Genomic DNA, 27,435 nt, shown 5'->3' with positions numbered 1-27,435 from the left:
CAACTCCAAAATCAATAACCCATAGAACATGGGTCCTCAGGGAGGACACTGAAATAATCTCTTCAGTTTTTGAAGGCCAGGTTAAAGAGCTGTCTTCAGCAACCATTGAGACCTGTAAAGAGCTGGTGCCACATGTATCTTTGTGAAGAGGTAGTTTCATATTCTTGGTGCCATCACTGAGAAGGCCTCTAACTAAAGACCCACTTTGAACCTCTGAGAGTGGTGGCACCACCAGGAAGATCTCCTTTGATGATCTTAATTCCTGGGCAGGTCAATAGGGGAGAAAGTGTTCTTTCAGATATTTCTGTGTAAGGAATGAGAAAACCCCTTTCTTTGTAGGGGATGAAATTTAAGATAGTGTTGAGGGAGGATCTTATAGGTTCTTTTTCTGTTCCTTCCTTTGTTTGTTCTTTTGTTTCTTTCTTTTCTTTATTAGTTTGTTTCTTTTATCGTATTGTGAAAACTTTAATAAATATTTCTCCCCGCAAAAAGAGTTAAAAAACCTTTATTTCCAGCGATTATTTATTTGGTACAATCAGAAAACTCTTTCCTTTGAAGAAATGCAAAGGTCAACTCTGCAAATATGTTGCACAGTGGGCAGCACAACATAAAAGTTTTGTGTACATTAATGTCTTATAAAATTATGGTTGGGTAGAATGCAAGAGAAATATACACAGGCTATGCAGCGTTTCTGACCCAAGTGCAAAGAACTAATGTTCTTCAATATAAGTTTATACGATGAGGAGGATCACAGCCTATGGCATTTTGCAAGGGTATTTTGCAACAGCGACAGATTTGCTCTGATGTCACCATGGACTTAGGCATGCAGTGGTGTCTTGTCTCCTCTGGCTGCCCTTGGTTAAATTACTGAGATGTCACAAAGGGATGGGCCAGTTGTATGTTGATTAGATGAGTGTTAAGGGAGCAGGTGGCGCTGTGGTCTAAACCACTGAGCCTCTTCGGCTTGCTGACTGGAAGGTAGGCAGTTCGAATCCCCATGACGGGGTGAGCTCCCGTTGCTCTGTCCCAGCTCCTGCCAACCTAGCAGTTCGAAAGCACACCAGTGTGAGTAGATAAATAGGTACCACTGTGGCGGGAAGGTAAACGGCATTTCCGTGCTCTCTGGTTTCCATCACGGTGTCCCGTTGCACCAGAAGCCGTTTAGTCATGCTGGCCACATGACCCAGAAAGCTGTCTGTGGACAAACGCCTGCTCCCTCGGCCTGAAAGCGAGATGAGTGCCGTAACCCCATAGTTGCCTTTGACTGGACTTAACCATCCAGGGGTCCTTTACCAAAGGACCACTGACAGTTAAGTCCAGTCACAGACGACTCTGGGGTTGCGGAGCTCATTTTGCTTCACAACCATGTGCAACCATGTTCATCAGCAACACAAAGGAAGGGAAATATATGAATGACTTGGGGATGGTATAGAGATTAGTTCAGTTCATATTTTAATACAAACTTACCAGATTTGCACTTCCCAAACCAATACATGGGGGGGGGGGTGCAGCTCTCCTTTAACACCCACATTTTACTGAATTTTGCAATGAAGTTTCCCAACCAAAGAATTTGTACATAGATGCACCTAGAAGTGCGCACATGAAGATAATACCAAAAATTTTGTTATGTTATGGGAAATTGTTCACAAAAATCTATAAATTAGCTAGCGTTGCATACAAAAATGCATCTATTAGAAGAAATGCCAGCAGGAATGCCTATGAATTTTTGCGCAGACTAAGACAAGCTAATCTAGAAACCGATTTAAGATTGGAAAAACTAGAAACCAGAATCAACAAATTTGCCCATCCTTAGAATGAGCTGAAGAACTGCCAGCTGTAGCAAACTACACATCCATTGCATTCTACATAGCTGGGTCTCTCCAGATGTTGCTGGACTACAACTCCCATCATTTCTAACCATTAGCCATGCTGTCTTGTGATGGATGGGAGATGGAACCCACCAACTTCATCTGAAGGGCCACAGGAAATAATAATAAACATGTAACGGTGAAGAATTCCCGATGTATTGCAGTTTCACTTTGGCAACAAAGGCTGCATTCTCACTGCAATTAATTCCATTTTCCTGACGTTCCCCTAGCTGTTATTTTGCCCATTATATTTGAGCTTTCACATGATGTAGAAAGGCAGTTATGGAGAACTAAAGGAATGGAATGTAGTGCAAGTTTCATGCTCATTTCCGTGTTATTTGGGTCTAGAAAAAAAATCAATTTGCAGCCCATCATCCTGGAAAATCACAGGAGTTTCACATGGCAATTTGCCCATCTTTTTCATGGGTCCATGCTGTGAAGAGTTGTGAAGTGACACTCCCTGCTCATTTTAAGGCTCATGCCTTTTCAAAACAGTTGGCCTGCTGAGAAAGCATGCCTGTATTTTGGCATAGAAAATCATGCCGAAAAGGTAAAGCCAAGAAGAATGGTGGAATGTCGAGATATTCATATGAAAAGAAGCAAACTTAGGAGAAAGTATAGTTATTGTTGCTGGACAGCGTGAAACCCTTTGCTTGAGATATCAGAACTTAGCAATAGATTAGGGTATGAAGGCAAGATGGGGAAACTCTCCATCGTCAGAGCAAACAGCTGATTGCAGGACGATTCTGCATATGCAAATGTCCTTCCAAAGCTAGACAGTCCCCCACTCTCTTTTCCGCAAAACGTTCCTTCGCATTTTCCCTGCAGCTGTCTTTGGCAGCTCTTGGACAAACTCGACCTAGCAAAGTAAAAGACATTGATGTCATTTATCGCAGTCACATTACCATGGCTCACAAGAGTTTAGTGCTTTTCATGTGAGTGGAAGTGTCAAGTTAATGGCTTCTTCCAGCCAACAACAACAACAATATCTCCCTCCTGAAAATGTCTCCAGTCTACGATCATTGTTATTATTCATTAGACTTGTTCGTTACTTGAAAGCCTCCAAGCAACTTTACAGGCATACAAAAATTAATATAAATATATTACACCTTACAAAGCTAGCAAAACAACCCTTGTAACAGCTGGAGGAAGCTTTGGTAGCACACTGGGAAGAAAAGGATAGCATCATGGTTAGCCCAAGGCCTGGCTGGAAAAAGGAAAGGCTTGACGTCATCAGATGTCAAAGCGATAAACAACTACCTGACATTCAGAAGACATCTGAAGGCAGCCCTGTTCAGGGAAGTTTTTAATATGTGACATTTTAGTGTATTTTTCATCTTTGTTGGAAGCCGCCCAGAGTGGCTGGGGAAACCCAGCCAGATGGGCGGGGTACAAATAATAAATTATTATTATTATTATTATTATTGACCTGACGCTGAAAATATGTCAGTGAAGGCACCCGATAGGCATTGTTGGAGACAGCATTCCACAGATGATGATGGAGAAGAAGAGTTTGGATGTGATATCCCGCTTTATCACTTTTTAAAAAAGTAATCCAAGATGGTAGCCATCACTAAAAAAAAATGGGGGGGGGGTTACATAGTTTAACGGTGCACTGTGAAGAAGTACTTTCTTTTGCTTGTTCTAAATGAAGAAGAAGAAGAGTTTCGATTTGATATCCCGCTTTATGACTACCCTAAGGAGTCTCAAAGTGGCTAACATTCTCCTTTCCCTTCCTCCCCCACAACAAACACTCTGTGAGGTGAGTGGGGCTGAGAGACTTCAGAGAAGTGTGACTAGCCCAAGGTCACCCAGCAGCTGTATGTGGAGGAGCGGGGAAGCGAACCCGGTTCTCCAGATTACGAGTCTACCGCTCTTAACCACTACACCACACTGGCTCCTTCGTTGACTAGCCAGTTGAATAGCCACAACTGACAAGGCCCTTTCCCTTGTCACTACCCTCCAAGCCTTCCTCAGATGAGGGACCTGGAGAAGGGCCTCTGAAGATCTAAGGGCCCTAGTGGATCAGACTGAAAGCCAACGCAGTCCAGACTCTTCTTTCTCATGGTGGCAGCCAGGTGCTTCTGGGAAGCCTACAAGCAGAACGGGAGTGTAATCACTCTGTTCCCTTGCAGCTAGTAATTCAGATGCTTGCTGCTACTGAAGCACAAGGAAGGAGGGTCCTGCCACCATGACTAGTACCCATGGTCAGGGCTGGGCAATAGCTGGTTTTCAACATCGCGATATATCATCAGCTAAACATTGCGATATGCTGATATATCATAATGTCTGAACTAAGGAGAGAGCTATGTAGAGGCATTGGCTGGTTTCACAGTTTTCCCGGCATTGTGATTTTTGCTGGAACCTGCTTTTGTGATTTGCAGGACTCAGGGGAGAGCTGTGCCAGCAGAGATAACAGGGGCTGCAGGAATCGGGAGAAGATAGATAGATGGACTGTTGGTCTGACTTGGGATAAGGCTGCTTCCTCTCTCCCTACACAAGATGATAACGATAATAATAATAATAATAATAATAATAATAATAATAATAATTATTATTATTATTATTATTATTATTATTATTATTATTATTATTTATACCCCACCCATCTGGCTGGGTTTCTGCAGCCACTTTGGGCGGCTCCCAACAGAATATTAAAAACACGATAAAACATCAAACGTTAAAAACTTCCCTAAACAGGGTTGCTATCAGATGTCTTCTAAAAGTCAGATAGTTGCTTATTTCTTTGACATCTGATAGAAGGGCATTGAACAGGATGAGCGCCACTACCGAGAAGGCTCTCTGCCTGGTTCCCTGCAACCTCACTTCTCGCAGTAGGGGAACTGCCAGAAGGCCCTCAGAGCTGCACCTCAGTGTCTGGGCAGAACGATGGGGGTGGAGACGCTCCTTCAGGTATACTGGGCCGAGGCCGTTTAGGGCTTTAAAGGTCAGCACCAACACTTTGAATTGGGCTTGGAAACGTACTGGGAGCCTATGTAGGTCTTTCAGGACCGGTGTTATATGGTGTTGGCGGCCACTCCCAGTTACCAGTTTAGCTGCCGCATTCTGGATTAGTTGTAGTTTCCAGGTCACCATCAAAGGTAGCACCAAGGTAGAGCGCATTGTAGTAGTCCAAGCGGGAGATAACTAGAGCATGCACTTACATAGTGCATCACTTACATAGAACCAGTGAAATCACTGGTGTCTTCCTGTACCTAGGGCCATGAGTAGGGAAAAGTCTCCCAGGTCAGCACCGAGACACTAGGGCGCATATCACATCAGTCCAACAGGAAAGTGAGACACAACTTCTTGATTTCCCAAAGTTTGACTTCTCAACACACACTGCCATTTCCTGGTTAGGTCCTGGGAAGATACTTGCCTTTCTAGGATACTTGTAAGGAGCAGTCACCTTTTTCACATGATCCTGGAGCTCCTTGATTAATTCTTCTGGGTCATGTGATAAAAAGGCAGGTGACAAGACGACAAAGGCTTTCACCACCTATAGGATGGATGCCAATTGTATGTGCTTTAATGACTCAGAGAGAAAAAGTAGGTTTCAGTGCTTGGTGTAGCTTGGTGTACCCTTCCCCTCGTCCCCCTGCAGTCAGCCAGCATTTCACATCCACTAAGCATGCTCTATTCTCATGTAGTTTCACCCCACTTAGGAAATTCCCCTCTAAATATTGCAAATTTGGGGGATTCCCCTGAGCCTGCTGCTGCCCCAACTCTTGAGCATGAATGACGCCATTTTGTGTTGGCCATAGCCAGAGCATATAAAATATAACTGTTTGGAGAGAAGGGAAGACCAGGATTTAGGGATTCATGGAGGTTGGCAGCATCTCTAGGGAAAGGAAGATATTTAGACCCCATTGTGGTCCTGGTAAGATCATGCATTGGGCTGTTCCCCCCCCCACGACTTTTCATTTGTATCCAGCTGAGCTAAGGTGAGTTTGCTCACCGAGAACATTTTCATAGTTCCTAGACTCAGCAGCATCTTGGAAATGCAGTTCTGCCAGTGCCGCTGTCATGTTTCAAGATTTATTACGCTTTCCCCAAACAAGCAAACTGCATGTGGCTTTTGCCCCCTGAGTATCGTGTGTTGCAGAATGTCTTGGCTCCCTGAATCTCTGTTACCTCTCCTCTCACGGGATCTGGGCTGCTGACCACAGCCGATTCCACCACAGCTGGGTGCTCTATCAAGGCGCTCTCCACTTCAAATGGGCCGATACGGTACCTAAGAGAGAGAAGGAGGTCAGTTCCGTGCCTTTTGTGGCAGAGCAAATGAAAAAGCCAACTGAACCAAACCTACCCTGCTGAATTAATCAAATCGTCTGATCTTCCGACAAAAAAGAAATAACCTTCTTCATCTTTAATCGCTCTGTCTCCAGTGATATAGAAATCGCCACGTTCGCTAGCTGCTGTTTTCTCAGGGTTATCCTGGCAACAACAACCAGACAACATTTCAACCAATGTCTGCTGATTTGTCCCTTTTGGTAATGGTGCCTCAAGATAAAATAGCAAGGTGACTGGCTCTTGGGTTGATTACAGTGTTAGCTCCAGATCTTAGAGGGTCCTTGGACCAGATGTTGTCACTTCCTCTGCCCTAACTGAGTGGGACCTACCTCCTCCTCTCTGTTGCCTCTATTTTCTCATACTCTCCACCAGACCCTAAACCAAACCATCATGTAAAGGGAGAGTGGATGGTTTGAAAAGAGGATTAGACAAATTCATGGATGATGAAGTTATGAACAGATTCTAGCCATGATAGCTATTTTCCATCTCCACCATTGGAGATGGTGTGACTGTGAATACCAGTTGTTGGGATTCACAAATGGGGAAAGGGCTGTTGCACCAAGGTCCTGCAAAGCCATTTCCCTTAATATAACACAGCTAGATAAGTGATGCCATTTACCCTGATATATGCCCTGGTATATTGGGTACACATTCCATTACAATGCAAAATTCAGAGAAGTGCAAATTCCAAAGGATGGCTGTGTTTCAGTTTGGGTATTGTTTAGGGAAGTGCAAATGAAGAAGGTTCGTCTTTACATGTGAATAGGATTGAATCCCTTCCCCTATCCCTTACCACAACCAAACCCTGTTACAAATGCAAACCCAGATCAAGTGAAGCTGTTGGTGAACATTTTCACCAGACCTGCTGGGGAACACCAAATCGAGTTTTTATTGTTATTTATTAGAAAACACTACCCAAAAATGAACATAAAAACCCAAAATATCTCCATCCTGCAAGAACAGAGAAGTACAACTCATCATTAGAGCAGGGGCAGGCAACATGATGCCTTTCATGTTGCTGAATTACAGCTCACATCTGGCCAGGCTGGTTGAGGCTGATGGGAGTTGAAGACCTACAATATCTGGAGGGTACAGCTTTGCCTACCCCTGGCTTTAAAAGTTACACAGGAATACGTATCAAGAGTCTTATGTGTTGATTTTCTTGTCCTTCCTTAGTTTGCCCACTTCATCACCTCAAATAATACTTACTAAGTACCCTGAGAAAAGACAAAATGGTCGCTTGGGTTTGATCCTGATCGCAATGTACCCTTCTTGTCCTGGAGGTTGAACATTGCCTTCATCATCTACAGTCTGTACAAACAAACAAACAAATAACCAACAGAAGGAAGCTTCCCAAAATGCACATATTATTTCAATTGACTGGCCTTGGTTCTCTGTGCCACCCATTAGGTTCTATGGAATAAATAAAAATAGATAAAGCTTGTTCTCAGGGTTCTGTTACACTCCAAGAAATGGGAAAGAGTAGGAACATGTAGATGGAGAACTGAACCATGCAAGCGAGGACTGACTTAGTAATCAATGGCCCCCATTAAGTTCTACGGTATATAGATAGATAGATAGATATAGATAGATAGATAGATAGATAGATAGATAGATAGATAGATGATAGATAATGCATGCATTGTGTGTGTGTGTGTGTGTGTGTGTGTGCGCGTGTGTGTGTGTGTGCATATGTGTGTGTGTGTTCACAGAGTTCTAGTACATGATATTCTATTGAGAAATGGAAAACATTTGAGAATATTTAGATAAAGAAAGAGGGGGCCAATCAGTTTTCATTGATTCTCATTCAATTCTTTGGAACAAGGAAAATGTACTGCTCAGCTGGGACACAGCTGAGAAAAGAGCAAATTACTTGCATACACAGGACTTCCGCACAATTCAAAATAATGGGGATTTACTTGGTGACAGATAATTATAGGGAATTAAAGTACAAGGATAAAGAATATTTATTCTCTGTTTTCTTCAAGCCTTTCGGTGGACACCATTCTGGTAAATTTAAGTTTGTCTTTGTACCTGGACATCATATGGTGGAGAAGCCATTCCTAGTGACCCCGGTTTGATTTTCATTCCCTTTATATTGGAACATATTGTTACCTGTAAGAAAGAGAGAAAGAGAGAGCGAGAGAGCACAATGCAGCTAAATGAAATTTGGGGTGATTTTGGAGAGGGAGGAGATTGTTTTCACTGTGGCACGAGAAGACAGCATACCAATCTAAGACAAGCAAGGTTTGGTCTAGGAGCAAAGGGGATAGAGAGGTGCATGTAGAAATTAGCGCCCAGGAAAAAAAGAAAGATTTACATTCCTTGCTCCGCCCACTTTTGTCCCTAGCCCCGCCCACCACTAGAATTTACCCCCCAGAAGATTGGACAGAATGGAATGCAGCCCTTGGGCTAAAAAAGATCAGTTGAAAGACCCACCACCACACACTAACAAAGACAGACATACTGTTTCTGTTTGTCCATAGCCTTCATAGATATCCAGCCCCGTATGAGCCTTCCAACGCTCCATCACTTCTGGGATGAGTGGTTCCCCTCCTGTCACACAGTGCTTCAGGCTCATGAATTTGCAGCTTGAGAAGAAATGGCAACCATCAGTAGCAATCCTATAGATCAGGGGTGAGGGAGCTTTGGCCCTCCAGATGTTGCTGAACTACAACTCCCATCACCCCTGATCATCGGCTCTGCTTGCTGGGTCCCATGCCCCCACCAGATGACTCCTCTACCAAGGAGGATCCAGAGCCTCAGGAATAGCCAAGAACAATATCCACGGAAGAGTTGGGACCCTTGGGGGAGTCTGGCGGGGCCCCCTCCCTGCAAAAAGGGAGCTTGGTCTGGGATGCAGAGGCAGAACAAGACCTAGGGGTGATGGTACCTCAAAGAGGCAGGCCGAGACCCTCACAGCCATGAGAAATGCTCGGTTGCAGAAAACTCCTCGTGAGTAAAGGGCTATTTATTCATGGGCCCTCCTCCTGAGTAGGTCTCTCTGCAGAATCTCGAAGAGGCTGCAGCAGGGCCCAGGGTGGGGTTATGGCATCTCTGGCTTAACGCCTCAATGTCTTGCTACCACCACTTTTGTACACAGAACTAGCTGTTTTCTTCATATATTTATGGTTTTCATTTATATACATTTCAATAGTAGTTTAACAGTAAACCAAACATTTCAAAACCCGACTTCCTTCCTCCTCTTTCTGCACTTCATTAATTTTTTTTATCATCATTCCTTAAAGGCAAAGGTACCCCTGCCCATACGAGCCAGTTGTGTCCGACTCTGGGGTTACGCGCCCATCTCGCTTAAGAGGCCGGGGGCCAGTGCTGTCCGGAGACACTTCCGGGTCACGTGACCAGCGTGACGAAGCTGCTCTGGCGAGCCTGCACCAGCGCAACACGGAAACACCGTTTACCTTCCCGCTATAAAGCGGTACCTATTTATCTACTTGCACTTAAGAGTGCTTTCGAACTGCTAGGTGGGCAGGAGCTGGGACCGAACAACGGGAGCTCACCCCGCCACGGGGATTCGAACCGCCGACCATACGATCGGCAAGTCCTAGGCACTGAGGTTTTACCCACAGCGCCACCCGCATCCCTATCATCATTCCTTGCATATTCTAAATTATATTAAATCATTCTTTTATTCATCTATTTTCATCTATTTATATTTTTAAAACTGCAGGTTATTACAATAGTCCTGCCAATGTTTTTACAGCTAGCTGTTTTCTTACCTGGACTTTGACGTGCCCTTTGACCTGTTTTTTGTCTGAGCTGCTGGTGAGCTGGACCTTGGGCTGAGTTCTTGTATGAATCTCTGCTGCCCTAGACTGGAGCTCAGCTGGACCCTTGCTTGAGCCCCTCTTGGAACCACTGCTTGTCTGGAATTGGACCTTGGGCTGCCCTTGGATGTTCCTGCTGCCCGTACCCACAACAGCCTTGGTTATCTGGAAAGTCTCCTGCAAACCAGGACTCACCTAGAGCAGGACACTGGGGCTGATGCCAGTTGTGTTCCCAAAACATCTAGAGGGCTGTCGGTTCCCCACACCTGCTACAGAAGTACCAGCTATAGCCAGCTGGATTTGTGCTGGTGTTTTCTTTTCACCTAATCCCTTGAATTTGATTAGATTGTGTTTCATAAACCACTTTGCAGTGGTATTATGCTTAACTTGATTAAGCAAATGCAGGGAACAGTATGCAATTTCTCTAGTCATGCAATTATTCAAATGATAGACTAGGTTAAGCATCTGTTTTCGTAACATTTGCCATGGTGTACAAGCCAGGCTCCATTCCCAAGAACCCCCCAAGCCCCAAACTACGGGCAATGACTCAAGAGTGTCTCTTTCTTCCATAATGCCATAGGGTAGAAATGAATTGCAATCTTGCCTTACCTGCCCACACAGGTATTCTACAGTGTGAATAAGGTAAAAACACATACTCTTCAAGTGTTTTGCTGGGACATCGTGGAATTACAGAAGCCATCCTGGCTTCTGATTAGGTCCCAGAATGCCCCCTCCCTCCAGCACAGCCGCTGCTGAGCTCAGCAGTGGTGCTGTGCTCTCACACGAGTCAGTTGGCTCCTGCAAGAGCACGGCACCAAAAGATGCTCATGTGCTAGCAAAATTTTAACAACCCATCTCCATAAAACAAGGACAGTGACCTACTAGGAACTAGGGCCGTCCGTGGTAAAGATGAGCAGCTGGAGCAAACGGCAAGAACCGTTTGACACCCATCGAATTCTCATCACAGTTTTTCTCTTGTGTTCATTTTTCCAGTTATGCATTAGAAAGTACCTGGTGAGATCGTGCTGAACCAACATCCGGTATGCAGTAGGAGCTGTGCAGAAAGTCGTGATTGGGTATCGGTTGAGAGTCTGAACGGAGGCAATGGAAGCACAACCATTATTGCAACATCAAATTCTGGTTTTGGAGCATAGGGTGAGATCCAACGTTAGGAGGGTAGCTTTCGGTGGGACGTCAGAAGGAACTTTTGAAAGAAGCTCTCTTTAGAAACATCAGAAAAATGGGTATGCAGTGTAACAATGTACACAGACTAATTGCCCATCTCCTTAGCTTCTCCTTGCTGCCAGGTGGATCCCTCTTTTGACAGCCCCAGATCACTCTGGGTGGACTTGAGCTGATCTGGGGTGATCCCATGCTGCCTCAACCTGATCCAGCTGAATGCTGGGTCTACCAGAATCAGAAAGTCCCAGTTTGGGACCCAGTGCACAGCTCTAGATTCTACACACTCACATATCCCTCTCTATCCTCCACCCAGGGAATCAAGAGGCATTATCAGAGTTGAAGGACACATTCTAGCTGGGCAAAAGCGGTCAAGCAGGCTGCAAAGCAGGACCAGTGAGGGTTGTGGCTTGGAAAGGGGTGTGACCTAGGGGGAGTCGGGTAGGCCTTTAGAAGCATAGAGAGCTTTATTTGGGTCCCAACCTTGAGGTTCCTCATATCTGGTCCACAGACCCTACATAGCCTGGCTCTTGAGATCCTCAGACCTGAAGTCTTTTCCATATTTGCCAAAGCTTGAATCTGAAACTTTTTGCATGAAATCCTCATCCCTTACAACTGAACCCTTTCCTTAAAAGTGAACCTATGACCTGCATACAGGATGTTATATATGCAGGCATTGTAGACTGAAGCCAGGCTGCATTAATGCAATGCAGGCCTAGGCCTTCAAGCCTCCTGGAGGTCAGGAGCTTCATCTGCATAACAAAAGACAGAGAGGATTCTAAAACCCTCCAAAGACATTCTTAATAGGTGGCAGGCTGCCATTTGCTGCTGAGATAGGGCCAGTGTTGTGATTTGCTAATTGCAGCATTAAGGCAGCCTATCACAGGTGGTGGGTGTGTTTTGCCTGGCCCAGCTTAAGGTATATATACTAGGCCAAGTGTCCCTGTTTGTCATTCTTGTTCTTCTTGTTCCCGATGTTCCAGTAAATCCTTTTTGAGCTGAATCTTGGTCTTGGGTCATGCCCGAACCCACTTACACTCTACAGACCTTTATTCTTACATTTATTATGACGGTGGGTTCGAATTTCAACAGGTGGTGTACAAAGACACACGACCCATTGATCCAAGGAGCAAACACGCTGCTCCAAGCTGACTTCACCCATCCTGTGTCAGATGTATTCCAGAATATATCTGAAGGAGTCAGGTTCATCCAGTGCCTGTTCAGTGAGAAAGAACACATTTGTATTGGCTGTCGATAGTCAGGATCCTGGGAAACAGTTTACAGGATGTCTCGGCAGAGATGTTGCACATCTGATTTAGAGGGTACAGGGAGAGCTGGTGGAGAAGTGCAAAGTCCATATGGGCAATGGAGTGGATCAAAAAGAGTAACCTCCTCACCTCCAGCAATGCTTTGTCCCTGCTGACAGGTCAGACTTTGGGGAGGAAGTCTAGGGCCCCACTTAGCAGAATAGAAGATCCTAGGGGGCTACAGGGAACATGTCATAATCTACGTCAAGTCTAAAACTGTCTAATTGCACCATTGGTTGAGCCTCCTGCTCTGTTCTCCCCCACCAGCACCTTGCAAGTTATGCCAAAGTTACACACATTATGTAAGTTACATAACTTGCATTAAGTAGCAGACAGTGAGACAAATAACATAGTATTGGAGGGAAACCAAACTGCAGTGCAAGAGAAACAGTGCTGACAGTGATGAATACAGTTCAGAACAGAAATCGCTGCCTTCTTACAACCTTAGTAATGGGCAATGCTGCTTTACCTGGCCCAGGGGCGCCATCTGGGGGGAGCGCCAAGTCACCCCCCATTTTCAACCAGGGGACTGGGCCCTGTCAATATTCCATGCCCCGTCAGGCCTAGCCAGAGCCGCGTTGGACCCCATCAGGCCTTCCCATGGATGTGACAGTCCCCATCAGGCCTCCTCCTGCCACGTGACATCATACTTCTGCTGCCCCCCAAAAGCTGGACAGAACCCAGCACCTGTGCCCCAGCCTGAGCTTCCCATCCTTCTGATTCACCTGTCTTCCTCTTAACCTGAAGCTTTCCAATACTGTCAGGGCCCTTTGCACCCTAATCCAAAATGGTGTTGCACTGTTTTGCCACCGCAAGAGTTTGAAAGAAGTCAACGGGTGTTACCTGCCGCTTGCTGTAAATCCAATTCCGTAACTGCAGTGGGAATGTTCCACCATTTTGGGAGACCCTGTGCTCCCACTTGTAAAGTAGATGATCATGGGCTCATCGCTTGTTGTCTTAACGCAGTCATGGCTGGCAGGTGCTGCTCTTAAAAACAGTGACATTGTACGGGATCAATGTGAAACACGCATTTCATGAATGAAACCCCCCGGCAAGCTTCCCAAATTACACCAGCTTGGCACAAATCCAATGGATTGCTGTACAGCATCCAAGTTTCTCGGCCACCAAGAAGTTTTCTGGGCATGCTCCAAAGACCCCCCAAATTTGTCCATTTATATAAATTTAAAATGGATTATATATTTTTAGTGTGTGGTCTCGTAAGTATCCCACTGTGATGCCAAAAGGATTTCTGTGCCTGTCAAGCTCTTCCAAATTTGTCTATTAAAAAATATATATTTAAAAAATATTTTAACTAATCACTCCTGAAGAGCCCCTGCTGTGGTGTCAAAAGGTTTTTGTGATCTTACTGATCCCCCCAAATGAGTTTCTTTAAAAGAAATAAAATTGGCTATCCCCACTTTTTCACTTCAGCTCCAGCCCCCTTAACACATGACCCTTGAAGGGTTTGTTGTGGGTCAGTCTGGCCCTAGGCCTGAAGCTAGTTATCCACCCTTGGTTCTGTCTATGCTTCCACCTACACCCAGCTGGTAAATAAATATCAATGTTACAAAACATCAGTGAGTCCTCAGTGATATCCTTCCAAAGAAAGCTATAACTGAGTAAGTGTTGTACACCTGGAACATCTTAGCAGATTGAGCATAGCAATTGGTTGCTCTCATTTCATGCTCTGTCCATTGCAGTACTTACTGGAAGAGATCCTTGAAGTTCAGCCAGCCATCTCTGCTGCTGTCGGACACAAGAAGCTTGGTTTTCAGAAAACTGCATTCGGACAGGACTGAGTCCACTGAAGGGGCCAAGGCGTCGCTGACCACGATGCATTTGGCTTTGGAAGCCTGTAGCCTGTAGGAGATGTCTTTGGCGGTTAACTGGGGCGTCCCTGGGATGAAAACAATGCCTAGAAAAGAAGCAGAGATTGTCGTGAGCAGGAAACCCAGAGCAGGAAACTTCATGCTTGGAGAAGCTGCACACACAGTGGTGTCTCATTTGAGGATAATGTGGTGGTTAAAGCAGGTGTGCTGAACCTCAGATAAATGAATTAGTAGCATAAGAACATAAAGAAGAGCTCTACTGGGTCAGAACAAAGGTCCATCTAGATCAGCATAGTGTTTTCACAGTGGCTGACCAGATGTCTCTAGGATGCCCATTGTGATGGCCTGGGACTCGGGCTCGGAGCCAGAGGAGTCTCAGTCTGCACCAGATCCTTTGCTTCAGGCAGCATCTGAACCTAGTCTGGGGCCTGATTCTGAAGAGCCCCAGTCTGCACAGGTTCCCCTGCAACAAGCTTCAGCTGGGCCGAGTCAGGGGCCTGAGCCTGCCCTGGCTGCAGATGCGGGGATTACCTCCTTGCCCTCTGCTGGGCAATCACATGCAGCTGCTCCACTACCAGTTGGGTCAGGAGGGGCTGAGGCGGCCTCTGGGTTTAGTAACCCACCGACGTCTCCCGAGCTGCAGAGACTAAAGTCTGAGAGAAGGAGAGACCTGAGTATTCACAGGAGGAGTGCTTGCCTTCGGGCGAGACAGGGAGGTGAGTCACTGGGGGATCAGGACTGGCCGTTACCCCGACAGAGATAAAAGGCTGTCGAACCCCGCCCCGGGTTGCGGGAGCAATGTTGCTGTTTGCCAGAACCTGCCTGTGATCCTTTGCCTGGTTTCCTGCCTTGGTCCTGTTGGACTGACTCCTCGCGGAACCCTTGGATTCAGGACCAGACCTGGACTGCGTTACTCGGGTTACCCCCGGGCCCAGCACACCCATAAACAGAGTGTAATAATTCTCTTTCACTCATGATCCCTAGCCACTGTTATTCAGAGGCATACTGCCTCTGATACCTGAAGGTAGTACAAAACCACCAGGACTAATAGCTATTGATAGCCTTATCCTTCCAAGCCGCCTTCTAAAAGGTTTATCTAGAACTGGTTCTGCTCTGCCTCCACAGTCGGAGGCAGGAATTCTTCTGAATACCACCTGCTAGAAACCGCAGGAGGGGGGGCTGCTCTTGTGCTCAGGTCTTGCTCAAGGATTTCCCACAAGGATCTGGGTGGCCTCTGTGAGAACAGTATGCTGATCTGGATGAGCCATTGGCCTGATCTAGCAGACTCCTCTTATGTTCTTATTCTGGGAAATAATGTCACAGCCGAAATAAAATTTCATGTGTTGCTAGATAAGCAAAGGGTTAAGACACATGGAGTTTCTCCTGTAAATTCCTAGAGATGGGGCTCTTTGAGGTCACAACCTTTGCTTGCCCTGGCAGGAAAAGTAAACATAGGAAAATAATCGTTACTGCTTCCTTAAAGATATTTTTAGCCTTCTGTTGGAAGCTGCCCAGAGTTGCTGGGGAAACCCAGCCAGATGGTGGGGTAGAAATAATAAATTATTATTATTATTATTATTATTATTATTATTATTATTATTATTATTCCTTCCTGCTCAGAGCTCAGTTTTCTTTCTTTTCCATGTAGCCAACAGAGAAAGGATGCTACTGGACTCCATTTTTTATTTCAACCATGTATTTTGTAATTTAGAAGTATATTCTGCCTTGGTTGTTTTTCACTGCTGCTTACTGCTGAATCAAGTATGAAGCTTTATGTAAGTGAACAGTAATTTTATTCTTACATTACATTACATTTAAACCAAATGAAAGGGATAAAATGGGGAGATCTAGTCTGCTAAAGCATCCTGGATAATTACTAATAAGGTTAAGCAACCTTTGTCCCAGAAGTTTCTACATTTGATGCTGCAAATGGATGCTAAATTTTAAGCCCTGCTAACTAGACATTGGACTCACACAAGTAGGAGGAAGGATAAATAATAAAACAATATCCTATCCTGCCCTTCAAATCCACCCAACATTAATGACTATTTTCTTGCCCATAATATTGACTAACCTGTCCGCATACAAGCCACGCTTAGTAGCCACCATTCTGGAATCCGGGGTAGAACTGTCATGATCCGGTCACCTCTTTGCAAGCCGCATGGACCAAGGAGCATGTTGGCAGCTTTCCGGGATAAGACTCCCAGTTCCTCAAAGCTCCACTTCACCTCTCCCTCCTGGTCACTCACCCACCAGAAGGCTGGATTCGAAGGTCTCTTTCCCTCCTAACAGATAACCCAAAAAGCTATAATAAGATGAAAGACAACTAAAAATGGTGCATGATCCACAGGGCCAAGCACATGTGTGAATCAGATAGGATTTTGCGTGTCGGGTTCCCAACCCCTCCAGGTGGAAATAATGATACATGACACAATTATTAAGGTTAATGGGCTAAAAAAGGCCACAACTTTATTGGTTACAGGTGAAGAGTGGTATTGGCTTAGGCATTGGTCCTAACCAACTATATCCGACTCCAGCCTGTCTGCTTGAAGTTCAGGAAGGAACAGCTGGTGGGCGGCGAAGAGGGAGATCCCCGGCCGCATCCTGCCTTAAATAGGGCAGGCCACCCCACCCCCTGAGCCAGCTGATTAGCTGGGCAGGGGATGACGTGGCAGGGAATCCCCCCAATTGCGTGGGGCTGGCCTCCGCCCGCCACGCACATGGAGGGGCCGTGAAGCCCACAACCCCACCTCCTCCTTAGGCGGAAGTGGCCTTATGACCAACAAGGAAAGGTAAGGGAAAGAAAGAGCAGGCAGTATAGTACCCTAGAAATAGACTTGCCTTGGAAGCAGTCATCATAGGAACACCAGGAGCTGTCTTATACTGAGTCAACTCATGGGCCTATCTAGCTTGGTATTGTCTACAACGAATTGGTGTGGCTCATCCCTGAGGGGGCCCTCCCGGGTGAGCACCGTTTGTTTTTAGCTCTGCAGTTTGCTCAAGTTTTTATTGTTTGAAATACCTTTTGAAGACCTAATTGTTCCAAAATTGTTTCTTTCTTTTATTTGGTCGTATTACTGTAAGCAACTGCATGTTGTTGTTTTTTAGGTAAAGGTAAAGGGACCCCTGACCATGAGGTCCAGTCGTGACCGCCTCTGGGGTTGCGGCACTCATCTCGCTTTATTGGCTGAGGGAGCCGGCGTACAGCTTCCGGGTCATGTGGCCAGCATGACTAAGCCGCTTCTGGCGAACCAGAGCAGCGCATGGAAATGCCGTTTAGCTTCCCACCGGAGCGGTACCTATTTATCTACTTGCACTTTGACGTGCTTTCAAACTGCTAGGTTGGCAGGAGCAGGGACCAAGCAACAGGAGCTCACCCCATCATGGGGATTCGAACCGCCGATCTACTGATCAGCAAGTCCTAGGCTCTGTGGTTTAACCCACAGCGCCACCCACGTCTGCCCTCCAAACATCTGCCCTCCAGATGTTTGGGACTACAACTCCCATCGTCCCTAGCTAACAGGACCAGTGGTCAGGGGTGATGGGAATTGTATTCCCAAACATCTGTAGGGCCGGAGTTTGCCTATGCCTGGTCTTGCCAGTGACGGTGTTTGCAACAAGAGAGGAAAGGTTCCTGTGTTTGTTTACCCCCATTTACCGGCCTTCAGCTTTCCTTTTGTCGGTGAAGTTGCTATGAGGAACTGCTAAAACAATTCCTGACGTTGAGGGAGAAGTTATAAATTGCAGAGGGCTGCATGTTCAATATAATATGAAACAAATGTCTACAATGAATGGCAACAGCTCTTCTGGGTTTCAGACAGCGAACATTCCCAGGTCAGAGGTCATTCCCAACTGGGATCTCACGCATGCAAAGCATATGGTCTGCCACAATGAATGGGAGGGGAAATTCACTTCTATTTGCATTATAATGAGAAAATACCTAATTTGGACTTTTTGATCCAAAATGTGAACTGAAACATGGTTATCCTTTGAAATTTGTATCTCTCCGATAGTTTGTGATGCAGTTCTCCAACCAAACAGTAAATACAGAAACACATATATTAAGGGAAATTATGCACAAAGATTGCATTTGTTCATGAACATAGCATACTAACATGCATTACATTAGGAAAAAGAGCTTTCCAATATGCAAAAAAAACCCCACAAAAAACACTGCTAGGAGAAATTCACAGGCAAATGCAGATGAATTTTCGTGAGGATTAAAACAAATAATCACAAATTGTTGCAAGAATGTGGAGATTTAAAAATGGAAAAATAAGGAAGTCAGAGACATCGAAACTGGTTGATTCATCGATACCTGTCTACAAGTGAATTAGATCCATAGTCAGCCCAGGTAACTCAAGGCAAATAAAGGGAGCTTACAGAAATCATGGATCAGAATCCTACCAAAGACTAAAGTTAGATAGCCCATGTGACCAAATCCAAGACTTCCTTCAGTCTCTTAGTTTGGGGAACACGTAACTGAACAAAGCCACAGGTCCCCTGTACTCCACGGATATCATAAAAGCATACGTATAGTACCATCAATATCCTGTTTTCTTGCCAGCCATGAATGTCTTCTTAAAGCAGACAAATTCATACCTTTTCCACTTGGGTCCACTTGTCCAGAACATCACTAGCAAAATTGAAGTACTTGGGCACTTCCTGTTCACACCGGTTTATAGCTTCATAGTGTGAGGTGATTGGAGAGGCAAGGTGTCTTTTGACTTGATGGAGCAATGTGTGAGGTGGCCGCAGATTCCAGAAGCATTTAAACAAGGTCTTCATGGCACCAGAGCAGAAGGCAGCTTGAGAACATCAACTTAGCTGGATTTTTCTGCAATGACGTGTTGTAAAAGCAGAAAAGTTTTTCTAAAAAAACCTTGGAAGTTAACAGAAACATCTGATACATTAGGAACACTGTAAAATACATTATACCAAGTCACTATTGTGTTAGATGTGCCAATAGACTGACTTGCAGAATATTTCTGACTACACAGTAGAGGTTGACTGATTCCACAGAATCACTCGGAAGCATACAGGGGAAATGTTTGATGTTGGCATCCCCAGTTTTTGCTTGTTTGTTCTTGTTTGAGGTAAAGATCTTGAATCCAGGAGATCAGGGAGGTTGTGAGCAACTTGGGTGAGAGCACGTGGGGCTACCTTTGAAGGTGACCCGGAAACTACAATTAATCCAGAATGCGCAGTTAGACTGGTGACTGGGAGTGGCTGCCGAGACCATATAACACAGGTCCTGAAAGACCTACATGGGCTCCCAGTACGTTTCCAAGCACAATTCAAAGTGTTGGTGCTGACCTTTAAAGCCCTAAACAGCCTTGGCCCAGTATACCTGAAGGAATATCTCCACCCCATCACTCAGCCTGGACACTGAGGGCCAGCTCCGAGGGCCTTCTGGCAGTTCCCTCACTGAGAGAAGTCAAGTTACAAGGAACCAGGCAGAGGGCCTTCTCAGTAGTGGCACCCGCCCTGTGGAACGCCCTCCCAACAGATGTCAAGGAGATAAACAACTACCTGACATTTAGAAGACATCTGAAGGCAGCCTTGTTCAGAGAAGTTTTTAATGTGTGACATTTTAATGTATTTTTAATCTTTGTTGGAAGCTGCCCAGAGTGGCTGGGGAAATCCAGCCAGATGGGCAGGGTACAAATTATTATTATTATTATTATTATTATTATTATTATTATTATTAAACGTGGGACATGAATCCAATAAAGAAATACTAAAGGAATATGCTCACCTGTGACAGGTACAAGATTATTTTTTGTTTTGCAAAAGTTTCTTCTAGGCTTATAACAATCTTTTTAAATAGAATTGGGAGCAGGGCTTGTCAAACCAGCTCATTTCATTCCCCCCCCCCTTTTTGGCAGTGAGGTATTGTCGTTCTCATTAAGCTCCTGGTTTTTGTTCTGTAAGACTGTTTGTGCATGAACCTATCTTTCCCTGAAGCCGCTGCACACAGGCTCATTATATTAAGTATTCTGTGTGCTTAATGATAACAGGGGGGAAAGGTGCATTGTGGGTCATTTTCAAAGACTGCTTGTCATTGAGAGCACAAAAATGGCACTTTCGGTGGGGAATGTTTTCCAGCTTGCAGGCTAGATCAAGAACTGGGTCACAAACCATTTTTGACAAATGGATGGGACAACCCACCTGTAAATCATCTGATGTCATTACTACTTCAAAGCCCAGGTAGGGTTGGGAATGTCCCCTGCCTAAAACCCTGGAAAGCTGCTACCTGTCTGTGTAGACAGTACTGAGCTGGATATGCTAGTGGTCTGACTCAGAATAAGGCAGTTCCCTATGTTAACTATGATAACTATTGTACAGTGGTACCTCTGGTTGCAAACGGGATCTGTTCCAGAGGCCCGTTCACAACATGAAAAGTGCAACTCGCAGTGGCGCATCTGCACACGCGCAGGTTGCGATTCACTGCTTCTGTGCATGCGCGTGCCGTCATTTTGCACTTTTGTGCATGTGCAAATGGCAAAACCAGGAAGTAACCCTTTCCGGTACTTCTGGGTCGCCGCAGGACGTAACCTGAAAGAACGTAACATGAAGCGGACGTAACATGAGGTATGACTGCAATGAAATTTGTGATGTCCTATATTTAATAAATAACCCCTGAATAGAGGTGAAATCAGAATGATCACCACCATGTGTCAATTTCTTTGACACAGCAATGAACATAACTTCCTTGAACCAGTTACCTAGGGCCAGTGCTTTTTTTCCTGGGGGAACGCAGGGGTACACATACTTCTAAACATTTTGTGAATTTTGTACTTTTGTCCATTTACTTTTCCCGATTTCAAGTATAAAATGGTGGTTTTCCTGAGTCAGAATAAGGGTACCCTTAAACATTAAGGAAAAAAAGCACTGCCTAGGGCATAGTCTGAAGTATCTCTCTAGTCTTGAACACCTACCAGAACGTAAACGAATTGAACACCTACCAGAAGGTAAACGAAGAAGATCTGCTTTACCTTTGTCAAAAACAGGCAAAATATGTCATCTAGGACCCAGGATTTCATTTTTACCTGTGAGCACACCGATTTCTGTAATCATGTGTAGCAGACATTTATGGAAGATCAGTTTTCAATTTGACAAAATGCTTAAACCTGGGTGGTTTTGTTGTTTTAGAGTTGGTCGGATTGATCTATTGTTCTTAGAGTGTTTCCGCACTTTATTTTTCTTTCACCTTGTGCACCACATGGTTGGTTTTATGCTATTGAAGCAGACTTTAAACTCGTTGAGCTAATAAGTAAGATGGACCAGTGACTTGGTATAAGGGGAGCACCCCAGGCAGCGGCGGAGCAAGCCGATCAGGCGCCTATGGCGGCGTGTGTGCCCTGCACCCAGGGGCGAGGCCAGCCACCAGTGGGGTGGGGCCAGCCAGGGCAGGACGCTCCGCAGGGCCCCTGAGGAGTCTGCCTGCCTCCTCCCACTCATCTACCTGACAGCTGGGGGGTGGCCGCTGGTGGACCATTTGGGGCAGTGAGGAGCCACCGTGTCACTCCCAGTAGAGACACATGGCTCAGGTGCGCTGCAATCCCCGTGATGAGTGCCACCCGGCATTTTGTCAACCCCCTCAGTGGTGACACCCGGGGCGGCCCACCCCCACCGCACCCCCTTCCTCCACCCCTGACCCCAGGTTCCTAAAGTGTTAGCAGCTTTAACAATTCAAAGAGGGAGCAGACTCAATTCTCTCTGCAGCGAGCCCTGTCCCCTATCTCTAACTGTGTGGGAATTAAGCCACGTGGCCTGCTGATAAGGCCATGGACATTTTTAACCAGAGCAGACCCAGGCTAGGTCCCCTTTCTCCTCTTCTGTGGTGTCTGCAATATCCTGGAAGGCCAGAATGAGAGCTCTGTGGCTGCTTGTCCTGACTGGTTTAGCATGCCTTCCTCTTACTATTGCAGAAGGTGGCATTGGCCCATCAGAGAAGAAACCAAAGAAAGCCAAACTGTCCCAAATCAAGGAGGAGGACAATGTTCTGGTCCTGAAAAAGAGCAACTTTGACAGGGCTCTGAATGGAACACAGTACCTGCTGGTGGAGTTCTGTAAGTACTTCTTCTTCCAAAGTGATATTACTATCTATTATCTATCTATCTATCTATCTCTATCTATCTGTCTATCATCTATCTATCTATCTATCTATCTATCTATCTATCTATCTATCATCTATCTATCTATCTATCTATCTATCTATCTATATCTATCTATCTATCTATCTATCTATCTATCATCTATCTATCTATCATCTATATCTATCTATCATCTATCTATCTATCTATCTATCTATCTATCTATCTATCTATCTATCTATCTATCATCTATCTATCATCTATCTATCTATCTATCTATCTATCTATCTATCTATCATCTATATCACTACATTTCTATTCCCTCCAAGGAGCTCAAGGTGCCATACGTGGTTCTGTTCCTCTCCATTTTGGCCTCACAACAACCCTGTGAGGTAGGTTAGGCTGAGAGACTGTGACTGGCCCAAGGTCAGTCAGTGAGTTTCATGGATGAGCAGGGGTTTGAACCTCAGTCTAACCACTAGGCCACACTGGCTGATGAGCTAATCTTCACAAAATGGGCACTTTAAACCCGAATGTCTAACAGTGCTGGGAATGTAGGGTAAATTTTATTCTGCTGTCATTTAAAGGTGAATCTGCCTAATTTGTACTTTTTTTGGTGGGGGGAGTACAAGAACCGAAACACAGCCATCCTGCGAAATTTGCACTTCTCTGAATTTTGTGACGCATCTTGTCAGGCAACTCATATATACAAAAGCGTATATTAGCGTAAAGTGTACCTAACGATGCTTACATTCATGCTAACAACATGCAAAAATGTGTGATATTAGGGGAAGTCACTCTACAAAAATGTAGATATTAGGCAAAATTGTGTGTAAGGAGAAATTAGCACTAAAATGCTGGTGAATTTTCATAAATATCACACCCCCCCCCCCGATGTGGAAATGTGAAGCAAACTTAAGAATGGAAAAATGAGAAAATGAGGGAAACTGAAATCAATGTATTTGCCTCGTGGCACCTTAAACTAACTGTGCAATCCTTACAATGTCTGCTCAGAAGCAAAATAAGTCAAATTGAATCAACAGCAATTACTTCCTATGTTGTCCAGAAAGGAATGCTTCCCTTGGGGTGTAAAGGTCTCCCCGTCTCTAACCCTTTCCATGTGCTCTTTGAGCTGGGGTATCTAAAGGCCAACTAGTCCACTCACCAAGCTAAATTTAGGACTGCGAAATCTCCCCCACTCCTAACCAATATAGAAACTGCAGCCAATGATCTGTTTCAAGCAAAGAAGAAGCATATTATAAGAGAACCTAGATGCTGTGAAAGCAAATCCAGGTGCCGTGCCCTTATTTTCTCTCGCTGCATAATGTATACCAGCTCATGGTGTGTTCCTGCTGTTGACTTTTCAGTTTAATCCATTGGTATAAAAATATGCCAAGGTTGATTTTGGCTTTGATCTACCAATAGTTGTAGTCACTTATTAACTTTTTAGCAAACTGAAAAATCAATGCAAATAATGAACACCCATTATTAGCGCAGAACGATTTTGTGGATATATGTTTTGCTAAAACATATACAGCATAATTCTGTATATGTATATGATGTATTCTGTATATGTATTCTTCTATATATACACAGAAGAATTCTGTTTGAAGTTTTGAAAATGGGACTTTGGGGCAGCAAGTGAACTTGTCGATTCTGTTTTTTCTGTTTCCCTTTTTTCCAGTTCTCCATATTTCTAGGTTTGTGATTATTATTATTTTAAGTCTCCATGGATGCCCATTAGCATTTCAGGACATTTTCTCCCTAATATACAGAGTTCTGAATGCAGTTTTTCCTGAAGTAAAAAAAATGCAAGTAATTTCCATTGATATAATGCATTTTAATATGTTGTTTTCACGACTATATGCATTTCTATGCACATTGCTTGGCTCGGAAAACAGCATCGAAAAACTTGAAGTGCGAATTTTAAAGGATAATTGTGTTTTGGTTTGCATATTGCTTTGGAAAGTGGTAGGTTCACGTTACAATTTGAACAGAACTGAATTTCTCCCCTCTCCCTGGAGACTAGTCATACATGCCTTTCTTACAAAAAATAAACAAAGATATAGGAGGTGAATATGGTATTGTGTGTTTTCTATGCGGTGGAGGGACACACACATTTTGAATGTAAAATGTGTTATTTTCTGTAAGTCACTGAATTTCTTGGAAGAGGCTTATTCATGCAGCTTACTCTTTGACCTTCTTATGTAACAGTGGGGGGGAAATGCATACAGAGAAAAGTATGTTCATTAGAATTATGAAACTCTGGAGGATCAAAAATTTGTTATCTAGAATGGGGTGGCGAAGGACTCTCCCCAGCACACTCCCCTTTCCCTCCACTTCCAGGGGTGCATCTAGGAACTTTCTGCAAGCTCCCTACCTACGCCTGTGCTGTGACCCTTTCCCTATAACGGAAGCACTGATGGGCACTAAGCAAACCCCAAAATTAGCATATTGCACAGTGCCCACAGCTGTCTGCATTTTATTTTTATTTTTTTGTAATTTGAGAGTGAGGGCTGGTTGTCAGGCACACACACACACACACACACACACACACAACTTTGACTTGTATCTAGCAAAGTTCTACTCAGAGTAAACCCATTAGAATCAATGTCCCTAAGTTCCAGTGCTTTTTTTCTGGGTACATAGTACTGGCAACTTTCCCTCCCACCAAATGTTAAAAGCGTGGGACTTACATTACAACTTCATGGTGAATACTGGCACCTTTTCTTCAAAAGAAGAGGCACTGATCATGTCCATTAATTTCTCCCCTGAGTAGGACTAGAGTTGGATATGGCCATTTGTTCACAGGGCAGGCACAAACAGAGTGCCCCAACCCCTCCTCTAAAACATTTAAGCCTTTTTAGTACTCACCAGTCCTCAGGAGTTGGGGAGTGGGTGGATGTATTGACTGAGCCTCTCGCTATGACTGCTGTGTCCCTGGTTCCCCTCTGCAGATCCTTTTCTGTGCCCCGTGCCTGGGTTGTTGTTTTCAGGCAAAAGTGAAAGCTTGCTCGCAGCTGTAGCCTGAATTGCCTGGCCCAACTGTCATACAATCTGTGCAGCAGTGGTGGGACAAAGTCCAGCCTTGGCTTGGAGCGGTGCCCTTGATCCTCACATCTGCTGTGTGTAGTGAGGGGTACCCCATTCCTTCCTTTCTTTATTTATCATTAGTGGTGGCTTCTGCCTATCGAGACTGGTAAGGCAGACGACTGGGAGACCAGCAGTGGGTGGAGGCAGAGGCAATGACAAGCAAGAAGTCAGTAAGAAGAATGGCATGTAGGGGCTGGCCGAAGGCAGTCTGAGATTGATGGGGCCATGCAAAATTTGCCCTAATAGGTCAGCCTCCACTGCTTATACACTGCTTTCCCTCTGCAGTGGTGACCCCCAAAGCAGCAGCAGCAGCTATTATTATTATTAGTTTATTAGAAAATTAAAGAACTAGAGAAGAAGTTAAGATCAAATCCAAAGTCACAGCCGATCTTGAGAGAAATTAAACTTCACCAAGCACAATATTCCAAACTGATAAATCAGGAAATAGAGTGGAAGATTAAACTAATGAAACAAAAAACTTATGAATCGGCGAATAAATGTGGGAAACTGCTAGCTTGGCAGTTGAAGAGAAGACAAAAATTAAACACAGTCACAAATCTAGAAATTGAGGGAAGGAACATTCAGAACCCCGCGGAGATCAGAAAGTGCTTCCAGAGATATTTCAAAAAACTATATACCCAAGGGCCACAAGACGAGGTTGAGATTAAACAATTTTTGGAAAAAAATGGATTAACAAAATTGTCACAAGAAAACAGATCAATCCTGAACAGTAAAATAACACGACAAGAGATTGAACAAGCCATTCAGAACATGCAACTGGGCAAATCTCCAGGGCCAGATGGGTTGACCTCCAAGTATTATAACACATTAAAAGACTATTTGATACAACCACTGATGGAGGTCAGCAATGAAATTATGGAAGGGAAGAGGGCGCCGGAATCGTGGAAGGAAGCTTTCATCACATTGATACCAAAATCGGAAACTGAAAAGACACAACTCAAGAACTATCGTCCCATCTCCCTTTTAAATGTGGATTACAAAATATTTGCAGAAGTTTTGGCAAGTAGACTTAAGAAAGTTCTAAATGAAGTAATTCATAAAGACCAGGCAGGCTTTCTTCCAGGCAGACACATGTTTGCTAATACAAGGAACATTATCGACATTTTGGAACTTTTGCAAACAAATATAAACACAAGAGCAGTGTTAATTTTTATAGATGCGGAGAAGGCCTTTGACAATATTTCTTGGAAATTTATGAAGGGAAATTTAAAAGAAATGGGAGTGGGACGGGGTTTTGAGAATGGGATTGATGCAATAAATTCAGAACAAAAGGCTAAATTGATAGTTAACAATGTGGTTACAGAAGAGTTCAAAATTGAAAAAGGAACACGACAAGGCTGCCCGATTTCCCCTTTGTTATTCATTTCGGTTCTGGAGGTGCTCTTGAATATGATCAGAGGGGACCGGTTGGTGGAAGGGATTCAGGTCGGAGTGAAACAATATAAACTTAAAGCTTTTGCAGATGACCTAGTTTTGACCCTGCAGGAGCCAGAATCTAGTACAAAAAGAGTATTACAATTGATTCAAGATTTTGGTCGGGTGGCGGGATTTAAATTAAACAAACAGAAAACTAAGGTGTTGGGAAAAAACTTGACAGATACAGAGTCAGAACGGTTTCAGAGAGAGACAGAACTAACTGTGGTTAAAAAAGTAAAGTACCTAGGGGTAAACATAACAGCAAAAAATCTGAGTATATTTAAGGATAACTATGAAAAATGTTGGTCTGAAATTAAAAGAGACTTGGACATTTGGACAAATTTAAAACTTTCTTTGTTAGGCCGAATTGCTGCTATTAAGATGAATGTATTGCCAAAAATGTTGTTTTTATTCCAAACATTACAGATTGTGGACAAGACGGAGTGCTTCCGGAAGTGGCAGAGAGATATTTCTAAATTTGTCTGGCAGGGCAAAAAGCCCAGAATCAAGTTTAAGATATTAACAGATGTGAAAGAAAGAGG

At 44.4% G+C, this 27,435-nt stretch overlaps 2 protein-coding genes across 5 annotated transcripts in view; one reads left to right on the top strand and one right to left on the bottom strand.

Moving 5' to 3' along the window:
- Window positions 1–504: 504 nt before the first annotated feature.
- On the bottom strand, window positions 505–25,668 carry ACSM5 (acyl-CoA synthetase medium chain family member 5). 4 transcript variants are annotated; one of them, XM_083711580.1, is made up of 14 exons: window positions 25,238–25,668; window positions 18,867–19,136; window positions 16,339–16,549; window positions 14,143–14,350; window positions 13,279–13,422; window positions 12,188–12,344; window positions 10,961–11,040; window positions 8,629–8,752; window positions 8,196–8,276; window positions 7,371–7,472; window positions 6,178–6,305; window positions 6,003–6,102; window positions 5,248–5,367; window positions 505–2,727 (listed from the first exon to the last, which is right to left on the bottom strand). In XM_083711580.1, the coding sequence occupies exons 2-14, from the start codon at window positions 19,050–19,052 to the stop codon at window positions 2,641–2,643; spliced, it is 1,728 nt and encodes a 575-aa protein (XP_083567706.1). In that variant the 5' UTR covers window positions 19,053–19,136; window positions 25,238–25,668; the 3' UTR covers window positions 505–2,640. The 4 variants fall into 4 exon arrangements, with proteins under 4 accessions (XP_083567706.1, XP_083567705.1, XP_083567707.1 ...); XM_083711579.1 differs by having other exon boundaries at window positions 18,867–19,101; XM_083711581.1 differs by lacking the exon at window positions 25,238–25,668 and adding an exon at window positions 25,060–25,197.
- Window positions 22,061–27,435, top strand: part of PDILT (protein disulfide isomerase like, testis expressed) — a 35,625-nt gene continuing 30,250 nt past the window's right edge. The window contains exon 1 of the mRNA XM_083711616.1: window positions 22,061–22,339. Within this exon, the coding sequence (XP_083567742.1) occupies window positions 22,138–22,339 (202 nt within the window). The 5' untranslated portion in view covers window positions 22,061–22,137. The remainder of the gene's footprint in view (window positions 22,340–27,435) is intronic.

The sequence above is a fragment of the Podarcis gaigeae genome, assembly GCF_964106915.1.
Source record: "Podarcis gaigeae genome assembly, chromosome: 14".
Taxonomy (NCBI): Eukaryota; Metazoa; Chordata; class Lepidosauria; order Squamata; family Lacertidae; genus Podarcis; species Podarcis gaigeae.
Note: the sequence above shows the minus strand (reverse complement) of the source record. Positions and strands in the feature narration are given on the sequence as shown.